The 21436-nt window shown below is 32.8% G+C and overlaps 2 protein-coding genes across 3 annotated transcripts; one reads left to right on the forward strand and one right to left on the reverse strand.

Moving 5' to 3' along the window:
• The first annotated feature begins 97 nt into the window (after positions 1 to 97).
• On the forward strand, positions 98 to 11429 carry LOC109789601 (neurochondrin family protein). 2 transcript variants are annotated; one of them, XM_020348588.3, is made up of 20 exons: positions 98 to 252; positions 331 to 441; positions 574 to 751; positions 990 to 1137; positions 1231 to 1367; positions 2246 to 2349; positions 2483 to 2578; positions 3067 to 3160; positions 3608 to 3728; positions 3810 to 4003; positions 4698 to 4789; positions 5451 to 5506; positions 7242 to 7331; positions 7435 to 7534; positions 7807 to 7911; positions 7996 to 8068; positions 9114 to 9277; positions 10599 to 10641; positions 10724 to 10832; positions 10954 to 11429. In XM_020348588.3, the coding sequence occupies exons 2-19, from the start codon at positions 379 to 381 to the stop codon at positions 10777 to 10779; spliced, it is 1914 nt and encodes a 637-aa protein (XP_020204177.1). In that variant the 5' UTR covers positions 98 to 252; positions 331 to 378; the 3' UTR covers positions 10780 to 10832; positions 10954 to 11429. The 2 variants fall into 2 exon arrangements, with proteins under 2 accessions (XP_020204177.1, XP_029125303.1); XM_029269470.2 differs by having other exon boundaries at positions 583 to 751.
• Positions 11430 to 17343: 5914 nt separating this feature from the next.
• Positions 17344 to 18828, reverse strand: LOC109789596 (CBL-interacting serine/threonine-protein kinase 7). Its single transcript, XM_020348582.3, has one exon. It carries the CDS (start codon positions 18785 to 18787, stop codon positions 17492 to 17494), a length of 1296 nt encoding a protein of 431 aa, XP_020204171.2. The 5' UTR covers positions 18788 to 18828; the 3' UTR covers positions 17344 to 17491.
• Between the last annotated feature and the right edge of the window lie 2608 nt (positions 18829 to 21436).

Here is a 21436-nt window from a genome sequence, read left to right on the forward strand (position 1 = left end):
TTGGAAATTAAAAAATCCCATATTTTTAGTTAATTAAAATTAAATTTCTTATTAGAAAATTTAAAATTTTAAATTCTCCCTAATAAAATATTGAAAAAGAAAAGGTTTTGGGTTTCCGAAAACCTAAACCTGTAAAACCCGACAAGAAAAGTGTAGAGGAGACCTCTCTTTCGCATTCCAAAACGCTCCCATCTTCGCCGGCGAAAACTTCACCTCCGGCAACCTACGTTTTCCGGCGACCTTCTTTTCTCGGTATTTTTACATTCCAATGAATAGCATAGTCTCTACTTTCTAGCTATGATGCTTATCCATTTCACTGTCATGTGATAGCACGAACTAGCACAAATTACAATAACTGAACTAATTTCTGAGGACAAGATGGGTGAGAAGGGGAAGCAAGAGATGGACATTGTTCCGAAGCGTAACCCTTCCACTGAAGAGGTACTTTCAAATCGTGTCTTCTTCACCTTTGTGAATTATTCAAAAGTAAATTGATGGAACATATGTTGCTGTCGTTTTTCAATTTCTCTATGCTTTGAGTATTTAAGTCGTAAATGGTGTTCATGAATGAAGGGAACACAGAGTCCGAATCTGGAGGACTGCTTGAAACTTCTCAAAGGAGAGAGAGACGAACAGCGTCTCGCCGGGCTTCTTCTGGTCACCAAGTTCTGCAAAGCTGATGATCACGCCTCACTTCGAAGGGTGTATGATGCGGTTGGCCCTCGTTTTCTGTATCGGCTACTCAGAACTGGTACTTACTTCTTCTTCCCTTTTCCTCCTCTACTCCTTTTTAGTTGGTGTAGTTATATGTATCTTTCATTAGAGACAATCCTGTTTGAGTAGGTAGGACTATTATAAACTCTAAAATTTTCTCTCCCCGAGTATTTAAGCAGCAGCATTCTAGGACTTGGGTTAAGCTGGAACAATCCCTCAATGGTGGTTTCTCCTTGTCTATTAATGTATTTTTGATACTATCTTATATGAATTAGGTATGGGAAGTGGAACCAACGATAATCGGGATGCATATTTGAGCTTATCCATCACGGTTCTTGCTGTGTTTTGCCGTGTTCCGGAGATTGCTTCCACTGAAGACATGGTTTTGAATATCCCACTTGTGTTGGAAGCAATATCCACCCAGTAATGATCTGCACTGCACTTGGTTTCATGCGCCATCAGTCTTTATTTTGTTTTGAACATTGTTTATATATTTTGTTAAAATTTCTTGTTTAGGTCTGGCTTGTCTGTTCTTGAAGAATGCTATGAGTTTTTGTACTTGGTATCAGCTGCTTCTGGAGATGGAATCACAAGATTTTGTGAATCTGGGGGAATGAAAATGCTAGCTTCTCAAATGTGTTCCATGGAAGATGGTAAGATCTAATTGTCTGCTGGTAATGCTTGCATGCTCCATACTGGAAAATAGGGGATTCAGTGAAACTGCTGGGCAGTTAGTGTCTTTTAATTTTTTCAAATCGGGGTAATATACACTAATACAATATGTACAGAATCTTGGAATTGTAATGTATCTGAAACTGAGGCTTTATTATTTGTGTATAACTATCTATGTTTGACCTCTGGAGCTGATATCAACAAGATAGGGGTCCAGATGTAGTATACAGATTCACAAAATAGGTAAATACAAGAAAAACTAGAGATACTGCAGGAACTTTGAGCATCCTGATTTCTTGCCTGTAAAATCAACCTTACTTTTCTCTTACCTACTGTGTCAGCCCCCGCCCACCCCCTCGAAAAAACAAAAAAAGCATATTAATTCTCCTCTGATCCATTCCCTTTTTGCCACCTACCCTGCCCATTTATAAAATCATCATCACACCACTGTCGCCATACCACTAAGGAGGAAACTGGTAATGAGAGTTAATCAATTTTGATCTTTTTTGTTATTTTTGTACCAGTACTATCACATATTCCCAACGTTAAGATTCTTTATGATTTCCATGTGTCATTTACCAATGCTCGATCCTCTGCTTTTCACCCAAAAAAGAAAAAAAGATTATTGTTATATCTTTTCAGAGTCAATCAATTCATTTCTGTGCTTGGGGATTGTCTTTGATGTCTCCAAGAATGTCTCTAGATATTTCATTGTATAGCATTCAGTAACATTAATATTGTCATTTTTTTTATATTAACTATCTTCATGGTGCATATATACACACATTTACTAACATGGAAATTCTGCTCCTAATTGTTGTTTATGCATCATAATTCACAATAGTTAAACACTATGCAGGTTCACATCTGATGGAATTATCTTTCAAACTGTTGCAATTGATTCTGAGTAGGAAGTCCTTGGACATAATCCAGAATGATGTCTTATCTGAGATCTCAGTTATTGTAAGTGTGTTTTTTTTAATTTTTTTTTGTTGTTGTTAATTTGTTCTTATTTTTATTTGCTAATCTTGTGTCACGCTAAACAAACAAAAATAACATCCTTGGTGAAGAAATACTTTTACATGTCTCTCTACAGGTGGCAGCAATAGCAAGGCAGTTTGCTGTCTTGCACAATTCCTTGAAATTTGAAGCTCTCCATCTACTAAATGCCATTCTTTCCTCAAAAGATTCAGTATGTAATCTTGTCTTCGTTTCCTTCAGTCCTATGGTTTTTATGGTGCGGTGATTCTAATATACTTGATGAAGAAAGCTCTGTTAAATGTGAACTATGGCACTGAAATTTGATATATTTGGGTTTGTACTCTCTTCCCTGATATTCATCCAATTACTTCTGGATAAGAAATTGGATGCTGTTCTCCATATTTTTTGAGTCATCTCTCTTCGGTGTAAATCTAGTGCATTTGCTTGTTAAAATATTTGGCTCTAATAAAGAAAATTTTCATAGAGTGTCTATTTTGGTTTGATAGTTCATATTCCTTATGAGATCAATATGTCTAGCGAGCCTGCTATGTGGATGACCACAAAGTTGCATAAATTTAACTGATTTATTTGGATTTTTTTTTTCATGACCTTCATGGGTTCAAATCTATATACCTTTAGCATATGTGTTTTTATGAGTTTCATTGATTCATTTACCTTGCGATTTCTTCATATTTTCAGTCACAACTCCGTGATGCCTTCCGGTTGCTTCCTCAAGATAGCTGGTCATCCAATATCCGCATTGGTATAATGGCTATTTTGCAGAATCGTGTTGGTATGTTGACACAGCTTAATTATGTGCACAATGAATTATGTTGAGTATTTATGTTGCACAAAGAAACTTAATTATGTTGACATAACTTACCAAAATAAACTCAAAACATCTTATGAGCTACTCATAAGATATTTTATAGGTTTGTCTAAACACTCATAAGTATTTATGGAACAAGATAAGTACAAATAAGTTGTTCATTATCTCTTCCAAACGGGGCCTGATTTCTGTTCTCAAGTTGGAAAAGTTAGTTTAAATAAGGTTGTTTGTTTGAGGGAAGGGTTGTGGATGAAAAGGAACTTCCTCTTTGCATGTTCACATGGGTAATTTGATGTTTTACTTTTATAGAATTAGCAAATGCCCTTATCTTACTCTACTGCATTATAGGTTTGAGTTAAAACAATAAAACACTAAGCTATATGAATTGCTTAATTTGTTATTCATCTGCAGCTCCTGCTGAAAGGCTGCAGGCTCTCATTTTAGCTGAGTCTATGGTTTCCATGTATGGAGAACATTGGTTGGTGAGCCAAGTAAGCAAAAATGATGCAAAAAATCCAGCTCCAGCTGACATGTAAGCTATGCTCGTTAATGTTAACTTTTAAGTCATCTGCACTGTGCGCTCATTACTTCATTTTCCCTCTTCCCATTTTAGGTGCCTGTTGCTTGTCTTGGAGCAGTCAAGGGTAGAAATTGCTGTTCTTCTGAATGAGTTGGCCTATTTAAAATACGAAGCACCTCAAGATACTTCAGCTACTGCCGAGGCAATTTTTTCTAAGCAACATAATGTGGCTGTTGCTTTCTCTTTGGTTGAGAAGATAATAAAATTAATATCTAATGTTGATGATGGTATATTCAAAGAAACTCAATTCATGCATCCTTTAAATTCTGCTTTTCCATTTCCTCCTCTGCTCAAATTCAGTCCACTTGGCCTTCAATCATGATCATACTGTTGAAATTATAGGGACTTGGGTAAAGGGGAAAAGAGATAAAAGAGGCTATATTGTTGTGATATGATATTATGACATACTTCTTATATATTTTAACACAGATAATGTACGCTGTTTGACATTTTGGGCTACAAACAGCCATTTGAAAATATCTTTTTTTAAAAGATGAATTTGGGCAGGAGGGTTTGTTCTCAATTCTTTTATCTGTAATCTGGGGGATGATTAATATCATTGGTTTTAGGTTGACTAGTGTTTTCAGTACTTTTGGAACATGTATGGGAGAAAATATGAATACATCACTTTTAAGTACTTTTCAAATGATACTTTTGGATTTCCACAATAATGCATTTTTTTTAATTATGCTGGCTTAGTTGTCTATACTCCCGTATAGCAAACTACCATTGTCAACCATCAACATGTAGATACTATTTGGAATTTTGGGTTTTACTTCTGTTGCAATTTTGATTTGCTTGAGAATGTGATACCCATCTATCATTTTGAAACTGGTGATGACACTGTGGGAAACTTGTCTTTGTGGGTAACTTCATGTGAATTGGGTATAATGCATCTTCATCATACTCATTCTTTTTTAGGAAACCCGCTTGATGAAGGCACACTGACAAAGCTGATTCTCCAACTCAATGAGACAATTGCTGTCGTACTAGAGTATTTAGAAGATGCAAAGGTAATGCTGATGATTAATTATTTAATGTGATTTTAACATCTAGTATTGTTAAGAGTCATTGTTAGTGTCAAGGGTTAGCATTAGGTTATTGGGTATGGGCCCAATTCATATGTAATATTTACTGTGCTCTTAGGAGGCATTTCATACACAACAAATTTTTCATATCTGGGAATCATAAATCTTGGAAATCATGATTTCTAAAAATGATGAAAATTTGTTTGGTTGATCATAAATATTTTAGAATGTTTATAAATATTACTTGGGAATCAAAGATTTTTACTGTTATAAATAAGCATATAAAGGTAACATGATGTTTTTACCACATTAAAAATAACTCAGAATTATTAATTTACCACCTCCTCTCACAGGAACAATTATGTGGGAAACATATGTAAAAACCATTCCCAGAAAACAATGTTTCCTAGAAATTTTATTTTTTTAAATAACAGAGCAAATATAAGAAATTAACATTCCCAACGTCAGATTCTTGAGAAAGAAAAAACTTTTCATGTATCAAACATCCCTTTAATGTAGCATTATATAATATACACATGGAGACTGTGGTATACTGTATACTGTTGATTCCATTACAATACGTTTTTTCCTACTCTCTTTACCTTGATTATATAAGGTAGCAAAGTATAATGGTGAAACTGTACAGGAACACAGGCAAAATAAAGGGGATGATTTACTGGCTTCTGTGCGGATTATTGGGAGGTATGATGTTTTGATGTTGCTCCCTTTGCATTATTTGTACTTGTCTCTAGAACTTGATGGATTAGTAGTTCAAGGTGCTGTGTTAGCATTTCTTCAATCCATTAAATGATTTATTTCTATTCATATGTAGAAGACATATTTCATATTTTAATGTGGCATTTGTGGTTGTGTAGAAGTTTTAACAATGATAGACCATTTTAACTTGTAATTCATGCTTTGACTAAACTTGTGTTATACCATTGAAATTTTATATCAATAAAAACATGCATATTTGATTTATTTTTTTTTCTGAAACCTAATTGTAAGTTGTATGGAGCATCTTAAGCTATAATTTAGATAGTTGTTTTGTCGATTTTCATCCTCATCCTCTAAAAAAAAAAGGGTACTTTTGTTCAAGGACGAACTATTCTAGATGCTGGTGCAGGTCTAAGAGTGGTTTTATAGTTAATACGCCCTTCACTGAATAGAACTCGTGCAGAAGGTACACTTTGATATCATGTCAAGGATTGAAGGAAGGGTTGCAAGTCATGAAAGAATGTATATTGTTGTAATTCAGGAATTGTGTGTATTGTTGTACACATACCAATCTTATTTATAGAGTGAATACAATAAATGATAGAGATACTAATCTCTAATATTATGGAAACTAATCTAATCATATCCCTAATTGATAGTGAGGATAATAGCCATAATATATGTATCCACAATATCTGTAATATATTCACAATATCTGTAACACTCCCCCTCAAGCTGGAGCATATATATCATATGCACCAAGCTTGTTACAAATGTAATCAATCCGAGGTCCTTTAAGCAATTTTGTGAACATATCTGCTAACTGGTCACCGGAGGCAGTGGTCAGAGGCGGCGATCGGAGGCGACGGCCACCTGAAGCGACGGTCGGAGTCAGCGACTGGAAGCGGTTGTAGGTGGCGATCGGAAGCGGCGGTCGGAGTTGGCGACCAGAAGCGGCGGTCGGAGTCGGCGACCGGAGGCGATGACCGGAGGCGGCGGTCGAAGTTGGCGACCGGAAGTGGCAGTCAGAGGTGGCAATCGGAAGCGGCAGTTAGAGGCGGTGACAGGAAGCGACCAGAGGCGACGGTCGGCGGCGCGGCAACTGGCGGCACGACGACCGGAGGCTGTAGTCGGAGGTAGCAATCGGAGGTGGCGGTCGGCGGTGCGACGACCGGAGGTGGTAGCCGCCGGCGCAACGGCCGACGGCGGTCAGAGTGGGCGACCAGAAGCGGTGATCGGCGGCACAGCGATCGGAGGTGGTAGCCGCCGGCGCGGCGGCCGGCGGCAGCCGGAGGTGGCAGCAAGGGCCTTTGCAAGAAGAGAGAAAAATATATTCTAAAAGAAAAACCTAAGCTCTAGATACCATGTTGTAATTCAGGAATTGTGTGTATTGTTGTACACATACCAATCTTATTTATAGAGTGAATACAATAAATAATAGAGATACTAATCTCTAATATTATGGAAACTAATCTAATCATATCCCTAATTGATAGTGAGGATAATAGCCATAATATATGTATCCACAATATCTATAATATATTCACAATATCTGTAACATATATCATTATCAATTTGAAAAACTATAGTTTTGTGATAACATTCTCTTATATTTGCTGCATATAATATGGTAGGAGATTGCAAGTTTTTATCTTTTTTTTTAAAGCAACTGTAGTCTAAGGGGGAAAGAGTATGAGCTTCTTTTTTTTTTTTTTTTCAGTTATCTTGCAGAAGCGCCTGTAGCATGCAAGGAGAAGGTTCAAGATCTTTTAGGGTATATGCTTTCTGTTGAAGGTGAAGATGAACAGAGGTATCTTGAATAGATAATTATTGCTAACAAATTCTTTTGTTTTGTGGGAGTAAGGTGTATTTTGGAGTATGAATAGCTTTTGCTTAATTTAATTGTGTTCCAGGCCCTTCTCTGCTGTTTGCTTTCTGCTACCTATGTTGTGTCAAATTACTATGGAGATTGAAGGATGCAAAACTTTGGCTTCGTGCAAAGGACTTGAAGCCGTAAGTTATTTTCTGGCTCAAATTCTTATATTTTTTATTTTACACTTCATCTTTCCCCACTCCCTTTTCTGTTGATTTATAACTGCATTAACCTAAAGGTGGATCTATGCATGTAAATCAACAAATTCTAATGATTGCTTGATTGATGTTTAGTTCAATTTAATATTGTAGCTTTGTCTTTTACATGTGTAATGTGTTGCAATGACATCCTTTAATAACATTATTAGCAAAGAAAATTTTTTTTTTACTAAATATATTGGATACATTTGTAGGTTTCAGATTGCTTCAGTAAATTAGTTGGGTCACATGCTTTTCTGGTTGAAGATAACGGTTGCATCTTTTTGGCATGTGATACAATAATGAATCTTCTATTAAAGGTGATGTTCTTATCATAAACCAGCCTTATTATACTATATTGGTTGTGCAAAATCGTGACATAAGTTGCATCTTTTATACTGTAGAAAGACAAAGTGCAGATAATGTTGGATGAATTAGCCATTGTTGGTCTTCTTAAAACGTTGGCTTATTGGTCAGGTATGGTACTATTTAACAGCCATTAAAATGAGTGTTTTTCATTTTGCATCATTACATGACCTATTCCTTTCTTGTTCATCTACTTGTTTGCATATGCATGTTTAATTAGTAACAGGTGCCCTGGTGCAACTGTATTAGCATGCATCTATAAAAGCAAGTGGTTTATGTTTGTCAGGTTGGACTACCTTAGTACCTTGTAGTTTACTGGAAGATTTCAGTTTAGCTTTTAGTGAACATGTGCCAGAAATAGCATTAGGGTCAGAATTGTGTAGAAAGTGCATATGAACATCATCCATGAGAATTTACCCGGAGTTGTGAGTGTATGTGAAGTTTTGTGGTTGGCCAGGTATGTGAGTCAAGTCAACTGAACTCGAACCTGCTTACGCCCCTAATTTATAACCAAGTGAATCTTTGCTATTAATTTGTGTAGTAGCAATAAGTTAATCCCATATTGTTTAATATTTTATCTATGTTTTGTTTTGGGTTATATGGAATAAAGAATAAGTGAAACTCTTGTTATCAAAACCTAGTATGGTGTCATCAATGAGTGAGAGTGAAGATAATTTTTTACAATTAAATCTCACAAAGAAAAACATGAAATTGAGTCTTGAAAGGTGAAAGCATGATAAGGGAATTGTTCAATCATTGCTAAGATACTATAATCAAATATTGAAAGGAAAGAGGGAAGTAATCTTGCAGACATTATTGAAGATTGGGATTTGGAAAAACCTTCATCTTGGTATTTCATGTGAATATGCTTCGTCCAGTGATTATCATGCGTGATCAGGCCCCATGAAAAAATTATGAGTTTCAAAATTTGAAAAATCCTGGTAGATGGGATTAAATGCTTCTACTATGCTTAGAAACATTTAACAATGGAAGTTTTATGGATGTTGTTAACTGATCCTTATACTGTTGATTTTAACTCTGGGAAGTATCATCAACATTAATTTTTAATGTTTATTTGCTTATTACTTTATTTATTGAATTGCCAGTATGGAATAACACATGTATCTTAACTTAGTTACTGAAATGTTGTTTGTAGAAAATACTGATGAAATGTCATGTTTGATGATGGCTTCAAGCATTTGCGCACTGATATTTGATTATACATCAGAAGAGGCTCTTTTAAACCGTCCTGATTTCAACTATAGAACTCTTAGCAGTCTTTATAAGCTCATTGGAAGATGTCTGGCTTCATCAGAACAGGTGAATTGTAAATTCCCTTTCATTACTATTCGTAAAGTAATATGTAAAATAAATTTGGTCCAAGTTGTTTTGTTGATTCAGAAGATACTGTTGCAGTTGCACATGATTCGTAGGAATCAGCCATAAATGATTAATTTTAGCTTCAATAGTATCCCTTCCCTTTTGTATTTGTTGTCTATAAAAGTAATATTTCTTAAAATAATTGATTTGTTATCTCACTATCCCAACATCAACGTTTTTCTACTATATTTATCTTTATGTAGTCGTAGTGTGATTTTTCAGTCACTCCAAATAGGATAATGGTTTTGCAGCAATCTTTGGTGACATGATCCTTTAGCTATTGAAGATCCTTTATCTCTCTTTCTCTCTTTATTGTTTCATCACATCAAACGCACTTAATGTGATTGTGACCTAATGTTTTCATTAGAAATGTAAAAATTGCTGACCTGTTTGCATGAGTCCACCTTTCACTGCTTAAATTTTTTTCCTGTCGAATTTAGTGCAGCCACAACATTACTTCGTGCATCAAAATAAAGAAGGATTGTACATAATTCTGAAGTATTAACATATCTACTATTTGGAGTCACTAATTAAGACAATAAGATTTTCCATATCTTGTTCCAACACTGATTCAAGATATCAAACATTGTTGGCCTCGGATTTCTTGACAAGTTTCTGTTTTGTTGAACTTGATCTCCAGGTCTTGCATCTCATCTACTAAATCATATTACCTGTGGTCCTAGCAACAAATTAATTTTTTCTTTTGTCCTAATTATAAGTAACATTCATTAATTTTTAAAGTTACTCAGGGTTAAATTTCTTTTATACCTTTCATTTATTGTTAACTTTATTTCATATACATTCATTTACAACTAATATTAAATATGACAACCACTTAAAGTAAAGAGTTTATTTGGAATAAAACTTGAATTTATGGTAGAATTATTTAAAAGTAACCATATTAATTACTTTTTTTGATCTTGATTGGTCTTATGTTACTTGTAATTAGGACCAAAGGTAGTATTATTTATGAAAAATGTTTGAAAGAGGTTAAATGTGAACACCACATACAGTATACATATACTTCTGATCACGCATTGGTTTTGATACTTACTATTTTGTTCAGTCAAATTTACTCCATTCCTAAACCAGGATTGGCCTTAAAGAAAGCTTATTGCCCCCTTGCATCCAAATCTGGTTTTTAATTATTTCTTGAACTCTACTGAAGCCATGCATTTGATGTTAAGACTTAGCAGTGAACTAGATTTTTTTATTTTAATGCTATAATTAATACCTGGTTATTTGTTATATTCTGTTGCAGGATTCTAAAGCGGATATGGATCTTTCTGAGATTATATCTTCGGGTGATTATGTTTACTTTATGCTAGTCATTGGAGCACTAAAGGCTTTTTGAGGTAGTTTCATATTCTTACTCAAATTGTGCAGGCTTCTCTCGATGGGCTCATCGGTATCCCCACATCAGAGAGGCTGTCAAGAACTGATTCTGATCCTCTTGATCTGGATTGGTTATAGGTGGATGCTTTCAACTTCCAAGGTAGCATCACTAAATTCATTTGGTCAAAGATCTATAATAATGAGATTAATTTTGATTCAATGGTAGTATAAACATCTTTTACTCTATTATCTAATTACTTGTTACAACTTTAAATTACCAGGTTCATTGTTAAAGTCAACTAATGATGTGCCAATACATTGAATTGTAAAATAGCTACTAGTGGAGATGGGGTGTAAGGGTCTTCAGATCAGATGATTTAAGCTCATGGTTACAAATCCCTTAAAAAAGGGAACAGACCTATTACAGGGTAGGAAAATCATGGTCAGGCTACAAAAGTTTCCTGTCTTCACATATTGTGAATAATCTGACGAGATCATCCAAACTGGAGAAATTTGAGCAGAGACTAGTGACCCTTGTTTAATGGGGAAAAAAATTTGTTGGTTTTAGGACAGGATAGAAAAATAACATTACATAGTTAGTCTGTATATCCGAACCTTTTGTACCATTATTTTCTATCAGGAGTTATAGGTTTGGATAACATTTTAGTTCATGTGGTTTTTGCCCATTAGATTTTGGATCCTAATTGTTTCCTTTGGTATTGAGCTGTAATTTATATGCATTCACTCTCTTTTTTTATTGGTAGCTAGATTTGATCGTAGTTTTAATATTGAATTTTACAAGTTTTATGATATATTATGGGAATTTAACGTAACTGCATACATTTATTAATATAGTAAGGTTATATATTAGTTTTCACGAGTTTGACCCTGTAATATAATCAATATCAGTAAATGAAGATAAATGATTAACACATGATCATGTTACAGTGTAGAATGTCCTAAAAAAATGTTACAGTGTAAAAAGGCTATATTTATAATATATTAAAATCAAACACAATTAAATATATATCGTGAAATTAATTTTATCGTAGACGTAAAATCATGATCGCTTATATTTGAATTTTTTTTTTTTGTTTATAAATTATTAGTGAGATTAAAATACTTGTCTCTATGCTTTATTTAAATATTTCAAAATGAAATAAAAATTAAGGTTAAATTATAAAATTGTTTAAGAATTTGAGTAGTTAAAGATAATTAACATATTTGTTACTCGTAGTTAATTTTTAATATTTGTATTATTTAAAATAAAAATAGTCTAAAAATATAAAGACGAGAGAACAGTTATAAATTCATGTAAATAATAAATTTATCCAAATATTTATTTTCTAGATACAGTAGAATAGAAAGTGATCAATAACTCTTCCCTCGAAATACTCCGACAGCATCCAAAGCGCTGTGAATGGAATTCAATAAATTAACGCATCTAATGTTGAATAAAAAAATTGTTTTTTTTTTTTTTTAAGTAAAGATAGAAAAGATTACAAAGATGGTCGCAATGAGAATTGAATCTAGGTCTTCATGTTTTTAATTAGTACTCCAACCCTTCCTTACCTAATCACTAGACTAACCCTAGTAGTCAGAATAAAAAAATTGTTTATGGAAAACTTTATTTAAACAGAATTAAAAAATAAAAATTATAACAACTAAGCAATTCCTTTTAAGATTAATAAGGTTCTTTTAGAGAGAGGCTCTTTTTTTTTTTTCTTAGCGTCAGAATCTATGATTTCATTCTCATGCTTATTATGCAACCCTCACATCACATGTAACATCTTGATTTTTATAATAATATTTATTTGATGAACTTAATTAATTTATTAATTTGACTTTTAAAATAAATAAGATATATTTTTATATAATAAAATAAATATGAACTGAGTTATGTTATGCACTAATGGATTAAGTTGAGAGTTATGTTCTAATATATTGTATAGTATTTTGACTATAATATTTTACATTATATTTTAGATCTAGTTGTTTAAATTTAAAAAAAAAATTAAAACAAATATTTTTTTAAGAAAACAATTCTTCAGAAATAGGTAAGAATTGTTTTTAAAAAAATAGAAAATTACTTTTTTAAAAATAATTTTAGATAAACACATAAATAATTAAAAAAATGCTTATTTCATTTGAAAAATAATTTATAAGAAGAAAAAAGTTTAAACAAATAGACCAATTATCCCATAGGATTAGCTTTTCTACTTTTTTTAATAGTATCATGATTTATTTCCTTATTTTCTTAGGGTCATTAGTATGAATAACAAATCACTTTTTTTTTATATTATCATTATTATGATACTTTTCTACCCTAAAATATAATAAATAAATAAATATTTTTAATAGATAAATATTTTATATCGAGTATCTTATTTTCTTTTAATTAGTCTTATTATGATACTTTTCTACCCTAAAATATAATCAATAAATATTTTTATTAAATTCATTTAATTAAAAGGTATTTAAAACAGTCCATCAAGTAAAAGGATTCATTATTTGTTAAATAAAAAAATCTTTAACATAAAAAGAAAAGTAAACATCAATATAAGTTTTCAAGTTTCCCTGAGGTACTAATCATATCCATAATGGGTTTTAGGGTCTGGAGTTTGCCTGTGATCGAAGATTCTGTAAAATTATCTGCTACACAGACTCATCCTATGCCTTTCAACTTGTTTCTTATCTTCCACTAATGACACATGCTTACCACACTATCATTTCGTCCATTCGAGATCTCTTTGGTAGAAATTGAGATGTTCCCGTGAAGCATGCATTGAGAGAAAGAAACAATTGTGCGAATCTATTGGCCAACATAGGTGCTTCTCATGATGTTTCGCTCATCATTTATGATCAATCACCCTTTTTTTTTTTTTTGTCCTTTTCTGTTTATGCACGGATCTAGATGCTCTCATGCAATCTTCTCTTTCCACCTTCTCTTCGGCAACAATAATAATCATTAGATATATCTAATAATTTAAATTTAATTTTATAAAAATTATTTAAAAAATTACATTAATTATATTACAAAATTAATCAAAATTATTATAATATTATTTAAGAAATTATATTAATTTTGTAATAATATTTTTAGTTGTGCAATAATCAAAATTATTTAAGATATATATATATATATATATATATATATATATAATTGTATTGATAATAGTTAACATTTATTTTATCAATCTTATAAAAATTTAAAATAAATGTTAACTATTATCAATATAATTGCATATATTTCTTAAATATTTTTTATTATTGCATGGCCAAAAATATTATTACAAAATTAATATTTTTTAAATAATATTATAATAATTTTGATTAATTTTGTAATATTAAAATTAATGTAATTTCTTAAATGATTTTTATAAGATTAAATTTGAACCATTAGATATATCTAATGATTATTATTATTGCTAGAGAGAGGATTGTAGGAGAGGATCCAAATTCTTATTTCAACAGGTTGTTTGCGTTTTTATTTAATATTGTTAACTGAGTAATAAAGTTTAATAATTAAGCAACAAAGATTAAATAAAATCATAACTTTTATAAATTTATATCTTAATAGTTAAATATTATATATAGGTACTTTTTTACTAAAACTTTCATAAAATGGTTGATAAAAATAACACATTATATATAAATGCTTTTCATACTAAAAATAATTAATATTTTTTAAAATATAATAGTAGAATAAATTAAATAAATATGTCAATGAAGAAAATTATAACGATAATTATTTATCTTGAATTTTAAAAAATAAAATAAAAGTTAAATTATCCTTTTAATCTTTCTATAATTTTTAATCTATAATTTTGATTTCTCTATTTTTAATTATTTAATTTTGATCTTTCAGTTTTTAAAATCACAAAATTTTAGTACACTTTTCAATTAAATTGTGATACCGTGTTAATATTTAAATGAATTGATAACATGTCATTTTGATAATGACATGGCAAGTCCCATGGATTGATGAGATAATATTATAAGAATAATACTAACTAGCAATGTGACATTAACATGACAAAGAAATATAAAATTTATTTAAAAAATGATCAAATATGACTTTATAAGAAATATGACTTTAAACCACTTAACTTTTATGATAATAACTTGAACAATATATTAAATATAACATTATTTCTTGAGTCAATTTTTTTTAATTCCTTATCTAATGTGAATCTATTTTTATTTTTTTGGTGAATTGAAGGGGGTAAAAAACACTTCAACGCAATCAATTAAAATCACAAGGGTACAAATTATGAGCAACACCAATTCTTATAAACAAAACAAAAAAATATTTGATATTATCAAACACACAAATATTATCCTCTAGAATCAAACCAAAATTGATCATATTACAAGTTATCTAATTTGCTTCACGCAACACATGAGATCAAATAATCCTCTACCTGCCATGTTGAAATAAATAATGTTTTGCACCAATCGAAAAAAAAAAAAGATGATAGGGAGCACATCCTTCCTTCAACAAAGTCACCACAACAACTGAATTTGATTCCACTAGAAAGTTTTCTAGACCCTTTATTCCAAGCAATAGGTGTACCAACATGAATTACCCATAATTCAACAAGTGACATTGAATAGCTTTGGATGTGTCCTCAATACGCAAGTAACTTGACCTAATAGACAATTCACCTCCAAGAATGCAAAATTTTAATTTTGTAGGCCGTGAGGTATTATCTAGAAAGACAAACTCATTCTTACATTTCCAAAACACATCCAAAGCCACTTCAAAAAAAGTGTTTCATCCTCTATTATTTGTACTAGAAGGCTTGCTTAAATTAGCAAGCAGCCATGACAAAAAATCTAGGTCAAAAAACCAAGAATGTTGTTTTTTGGAGAGTAACATACCAGACTGCTTTAAAAGGGGGACAAAAGTGCATAACATGATCCACATCTTCAATGCAATGTTCACAATGCAAACAAGATTGATCCTCTGTTAAATGTTTACCATATCTAATTGCATTAGTCAATAAGGTAGGATTTGCAATTTTCCATAACAAAGTGTGGATCCGTTTAAGCTCGGGTCAAGACCAAATTGTCACAAACAACGAATTACTTTCATTTTTTAAATCAAAGCCAACTATCAGTTGTGCATATGCTAAAGAAATGGAGAAATCACTTGTTGAAGTTTCTTTGTAGGATAACACATGGACTTAGTTCATTTAGAGGAAGGATTGCATGGATACAATTTAAAACATGCTCTTCCAACATATTAAAAGTAGGAAATTCTATTTAGTTATTTCCATAACCAAATCTTTCACCTTAAGACTAATGCGAAGGTGGAAAATGACTTTTGTTGCTTGTTCAATCAATCTCCCCAACTTTAGAATCCACTCGTCATTCTAGAATTTCACCAGTTCTCCATTACTAATACTCGAAGTAATACCTTGTTTAATTTGGCACCAGTAATTATAGAATCCCTTTTAGAAGTTTGAACCCATCCAATTCAAATTAACTGAAGGAATTATGAAGTCCCCACATTGATACTTGGCTCTTATAACTTGTACCCATAGAACATGGCATCGCATCCATAACTCTCATCCACACTTTATGAGAAAGGCTTGATTGGTCACTCGAGACGATCTCAACCCCAATCCTCCAACATATCTTGACTTACACACATTACTCCACACTACGATGTGAATCTTTCTGCTCATTTCTAAATTCTCCACAGAAAACTTCTACATTTCTTATCTATCTCATCACAAATAGATGAAGATAATTTATTAAATTGCATAGTATAAAAACATAAAGTCTGCAAAATTGATTTGACCAAAGTAAATCTTCGGATAAAAAATTTATAACCTTTCCAATTTGATAATGTGGTGTTTACTCTAGTCATGATAAAGTTGCAAGTTTCTCTAAATATTCTGTGGTGGAGAATTGGAAAAGCCGAATAGTTCTCCAAGTCTCCCGTGGATTGAAATCCAAAAGTATGACTAAAAGTCTGACTAGTATGTTACTTTTGATGCACCTCACATTCTTTGAGAAAAAAACACGTTTTATCCCTGATAATTTTCTGACCAACACTCTGCATAAACATTCTAAAATCCTAGTAATAACACTAGGCGGCAACGAGCAAAGCAACGAGTGGAGTGGGGAAAGCCTTGAGTTAGAAAGAGACGGCAACGAGCAAAGCAACGAGTGGAATGGAGAGAGCCTTGTGGGTTATAGAGAGAGCGGTACTGAGAGAGAAGCTGAGGTTAGGATTTCAGGACAAATTGAGAAACAGAAAAAAAGATGAAAATTTTCAACCATCTATTTAAAGAGTACAACATACAGAAAAAAAATTATTTCCCACCGTGAGAGACATGAGATGATGAGACACTCTCCCACGGTAGAACCCGTCTTAAACCATTATTCAGTTCCCACGCAAAAATTATTACAACTCATGTAATTCTGGAACCCAACTAAATTTATGACAGACAAGAAGCCAATACAAGTCATAAACTTTACTTTTTCTTTTTTCATTGTTAGCGAATCATCAGATTTGTTATGTGCCTTCTCTTGTTTTCATATATGGAAAACATTCGAAAAGACAAGTCATCTCCTTTAATAAATTTGAGATCTTCATTACCCTGATTTACTAAAATACTTGTTCACTTGTATATACAGATTTCAACAAAAAGTAAAGATGACATAAAATTGTGTTATTCATTGAAAAGAGGAACCGTGACAGAAACACTACACTAGGAGTAGCACAACTTTTGTCCTGTACATTACCCTGTCTTGTAATAATCTAATAAAAAAAAATTACAAAGCAAGCAACAGCAGCTACGACTTCTAGTGAGACAGGGTTACCAAATTGTCATGATTATGATGCCAAGAGAGAACAACATCTTGGAGGCCAATTCTCCAATCATCCCAATGAAGGTCCTCAAACTCTACCCCACCATCGACCACTTTAACAGCCACAAGCAACAGCTGAGGCACAATCTCAAACACCTCAACCACCAAAGCGACCTTCCCCTTCCCCAACCCAATCGCACCGTTCTTCCCAACCTCAACCCTAAACCCCAAATTCAACCCAACCTCCTTCACCTTCGCCTCCACGGCCTCCACGCTCTTATCGGAAGTGAAGCGTTTCTCCCACCGCCTCCCCTTATCCGACGTCGTTTCAAACAGCCCCCGCAAGTCCAACCCCGAGGACATGGAGATTATGTCAAAAGCGTTCATCCCCAACTTATAACCGTCGCAGCACTTGTTATACAAGTCACTCTCGAAAACACTCTCTTCCGCGTTCACACGTGCCGAATTCTTGTTCTTAAACCACGCGTTGTCGAACACGTTTTCTAGTTTAATTCGGGTTTTAGGGTTTGGGTCCAGCAATTGGTAGATGAGGCTCCGCGCGGCTCTCGAGATCCAGGGAGGGAACTGGAAGTCGCGCCGGGAAATGCGCCGGCACATGGCGGGAATGTTCGAGTCGTCGAAGGGGAGGTGGCCCGCCAGGAGGACGTAGAGGATAACGCCGCAGGACCACGCGTCCGCCTTCGACCCGTCGTACCCCACGCGCCGGAGGATCTCCGGCGCCGTGTAGGCCGGCGTGCCGCAGGCGGTGTGGAGGAGCCCGTCCTGGAGGTGCTCCGGGAGCGCCGAGAGCCCGAAGTCCGACACCTTGAGGTCGCCGCCGGCGTCCAGGAGGAGGTTCTGCGGCTTGAGGTCGCGGTGAGCGACGCCGTGGCGGTGGCAGAAGCGGAGCGCCGAGACGAGCTGCGCGAAGTAGCGGCGCGCGAGGGACTCCGGGAGGCGGCCGCGGCGGGAGAGCTTGGAGAAGAGCTCGCCGCCGCCGGCGAAGTCCACGATGAGGTAGATCTTGGTCTTGGTGGCAAGGACTTCGTGGATTTTGAGGATGTTAGGGTGGTGCTGGAGGCGGCGCATGGCGTCAATCTCGCGCACGATGCGGGGCTCCATGGCGGCGTCGACCGTCTTGGACTTGTCGATGGCTTTTACCGCGACCGTGGCGCCGTCGAGCAGCGAGTGCGCCTGGTACACCTTGGCGAAGTTCCCGCGGCCGAGGAAGCGCGTGAGCTGGTACTTTCCGAGGATGGTGCGTGGCGGCGGCGACGGCGGTTGCTCCATTGCTGTGGGAAACAATTAACAACGCCAACCAACTACCATCCCCACTACGCTTTATATACAAATTTCTTCACTTTTCCTAATTCCTGTTCTACCCTTCAGCCTTCACTAACCAACTACCATCCCCAGTCCCCACTTATAAAATTCTTTTCAATCAATAATCCTTTTTTTTAAGACTTCATTAATTCATTTTTTTATCATTACTTTACTAATTAATCAGTATATATCAATACACATTATCAAGGTTAAATTTTTTCCATCTTAACTTTGTATCTGTGCAACTATACGTACACCTATCTTCTGTTTAAAATTTGGATCTAAGAAAATCCAAACAAATCTATATTATTGATTTCAGTTATATCTTTACGTAGGAAGAAATTACAGAATATCTCAAGATAAAAAAATATAAAGTTATCACTTTCATTTTTAATTTTCGGTACCACACTTGCTAACTAATATTTTAAGTATGTAGACGTTTATTATAATAAATTATATATATACATACAATATTTGAATATATAAATTATATTTAAAATTTATATAAATAAATAGTTTAATTATATAAATTATATTTTAAATTTATAATAAGTAATTTATATCGACGTATTTTTTTAAATAATTAATTCATTTTAAAATTATTAAAATTTAATTTATAGATAAATATGATAAATAAAAATTGAATTAAATAAAAAAAATTAAAAAAAACATTAATAATTTTCTCATTAAATTTATATTAATAATATTGAAATTTAATTACAGATAAATATCGTAAATAAAAATTGAATTATATAAAAATTAAAAAATCTATAAAAATACGCTCATCGTCTCCAAAAAGGTTCTCGTATAAGATAAAACGATGTTTATATTTAATATATAAGAATTGATATTGAAAAGTAAAAAAATATAATAGAATTATTTATTTATAGGAAAATGATCGTAATTTGTAATTAGTTAGATCCTTTAACGAATAAAATAAATAATATATAAGGGAATCCAACTGAAAGCATTTATTAATATGAATATATGAGAATACTTAACAACTCTTAAATTAAAATAAATTATTTATATTAAAAAAGGTTACAAATAAAATTATCACTTATTTTTATTATTATAATTTTTTATGAGTATTGTTATCTTCATCAACTTCACCTCCATTACATCTTCACTACATCACCATCATAACTATAGGCATTGCCATGATGGTGGTGACATATTATTTAATGTAAGGTTTGAGGTATCTCTTTTAATATAATTTTCATTTTGTTGTTAAAAATGAATTTCATTATAGGTGATTTAATTAAAGAACCGCAAAAAGAACAAATTATTGACAGATGTTTGTCCTTGCATATATCATTCCCGTTTAAAGTTGTATAAATATTAGTTTTATACTGTTGAATGTAATTAGATACATGTTCAAATGAATCCAGTAACAAATTTTATAATAAAATGAGTTAGATGAGAAGGTTGTATTATGTAACAATGATGGTTGATTTTAATGCCGACAAGACGAGAGAAAACGAAAGAGAAATATCTCTGACTTAAAAAAAGCTTAACCAAGAGGAGCCAGCAATTTGAATAGCTCTTATTGATAGAGGCGTGTTGTGTATAACTATGGAGTGTTGGAATTGAGTTGGGGAATTGTGTAGGAACGATGACAACAGTTTCCAGAAAATGTGTGACAATCTGGAATTAGAATATGCAAAACACGTGTTAACTGGCAATCACTGTTACTTTACCTCTCTTATTTCACCACATGCATAACATAATCATCAAACATGCATGAACCAACCCTTTGCAAGTGGATTAATATAATAGAACCACCCTAGTCAATGAAATCTGCAGCCACACCTCCCAGTTTTATTTAATTTCCCCAACATTCACGGATTCATTCATTGTCAATTAATGTTTCTGTGTATAGATGAAGTTTTCAGGTCTTTTCTTTTCTTTTCGTACTTTGAATATCAGTTCCTCTTCAAAATTTTTATTTTTAATTTTAAATTTAAATTCATATTAGCTTTTAGTTTCTTAAATATAAAGTTATAATTAAAACTGATTTTTTATCCTATGTAATTTGAGGGGAAAAAAACATTTTAGTCTCTAACCTCTATGTTTAAAGTCTTTAAATAAAACTCACAATTATTAAATATATTGCACTTAGTTTTTTTTATTATTAAATATTATATAATCATCTTAATTTATTATTGTTAATTATGTTATTGATGACTATGAGAAATTAAAAATATATATATATATTTTTGATAATGGGAAATAATAATATGTTTTGAAATTACAACACTAAGACATTTTTTCTTAGACTAAAAATATATTTAAATAATTAATAATTTAAACTAATTTTATCTTTTTAAGTTGGTTGCTTTTTTGTTATTTCGATGGTTAATTTATCTTTTCTATTGACCAGTTCAATTACATTTTCTATTTCAATAATGGTTTATATTTTCTTGTTTCTGCAAGTACGTTGAAGTTGCCTTTTTCAGGTTCAATGAATCATACCCATTGCAGCAAGAGCAGTTTAACGTTGAAGCTAGTAGCTGTTATACTTCATATATAATTTAATTTGTTTCTTGAGAAAAAGATATGAAGTATTATTGAAATATAAATAGTCTCTTCTAAATTAAAATATTTCTCTTACTA

The sequence above is a fragment of the Cajanus cajan genome, chromosome 7 (assembly GCF_000230855.2).
Source record: "Cajanus cajan strain Asha chromosome 7, NIPB_CcT2T_4, whole genome shotgun sequence".
In the NCBI taxonomy this organism is placed as follows: Eukaryota; Viridiplantae; Streptophyta; class Magnoliopsida; order Fabales; family Fabaceae; genus Cajanus; species Cajanus cajan.

Excerpts from the sequence above, each read along its gene's own strand:
- LOC109789596 (XM_020348582.3), bottom strand. The coding sequence starts at position 18,787 with ATGGAGCAACCGCCGTCGCCGCCGCCACGCACCATCCTCGGAAAGTAC.
- LOC109789601 (XM_020348588.3), top strand. The coding sequence starts at position 379 with ATGGGTGAGAAGGGGAAGCAAGAGATGGACATTGTTCCGAAGCGTAAC. Across the intron at positions 3,161-3,607 it reads TATTTTGCAGAATCGTGTTG|CTCCTGCTGAAAGGCTGCAG; the intron begins GTATGTTGACAC and ends ATTCATCTGCAG. Across the intron at positions 9,278-10,598 it reads GTCTGGCTTCATCAGAACAG|GATTCTAAAGCGGATATGGA; the intron begins GTGAATTGTAAA and ends ATTCTGTTGCAG.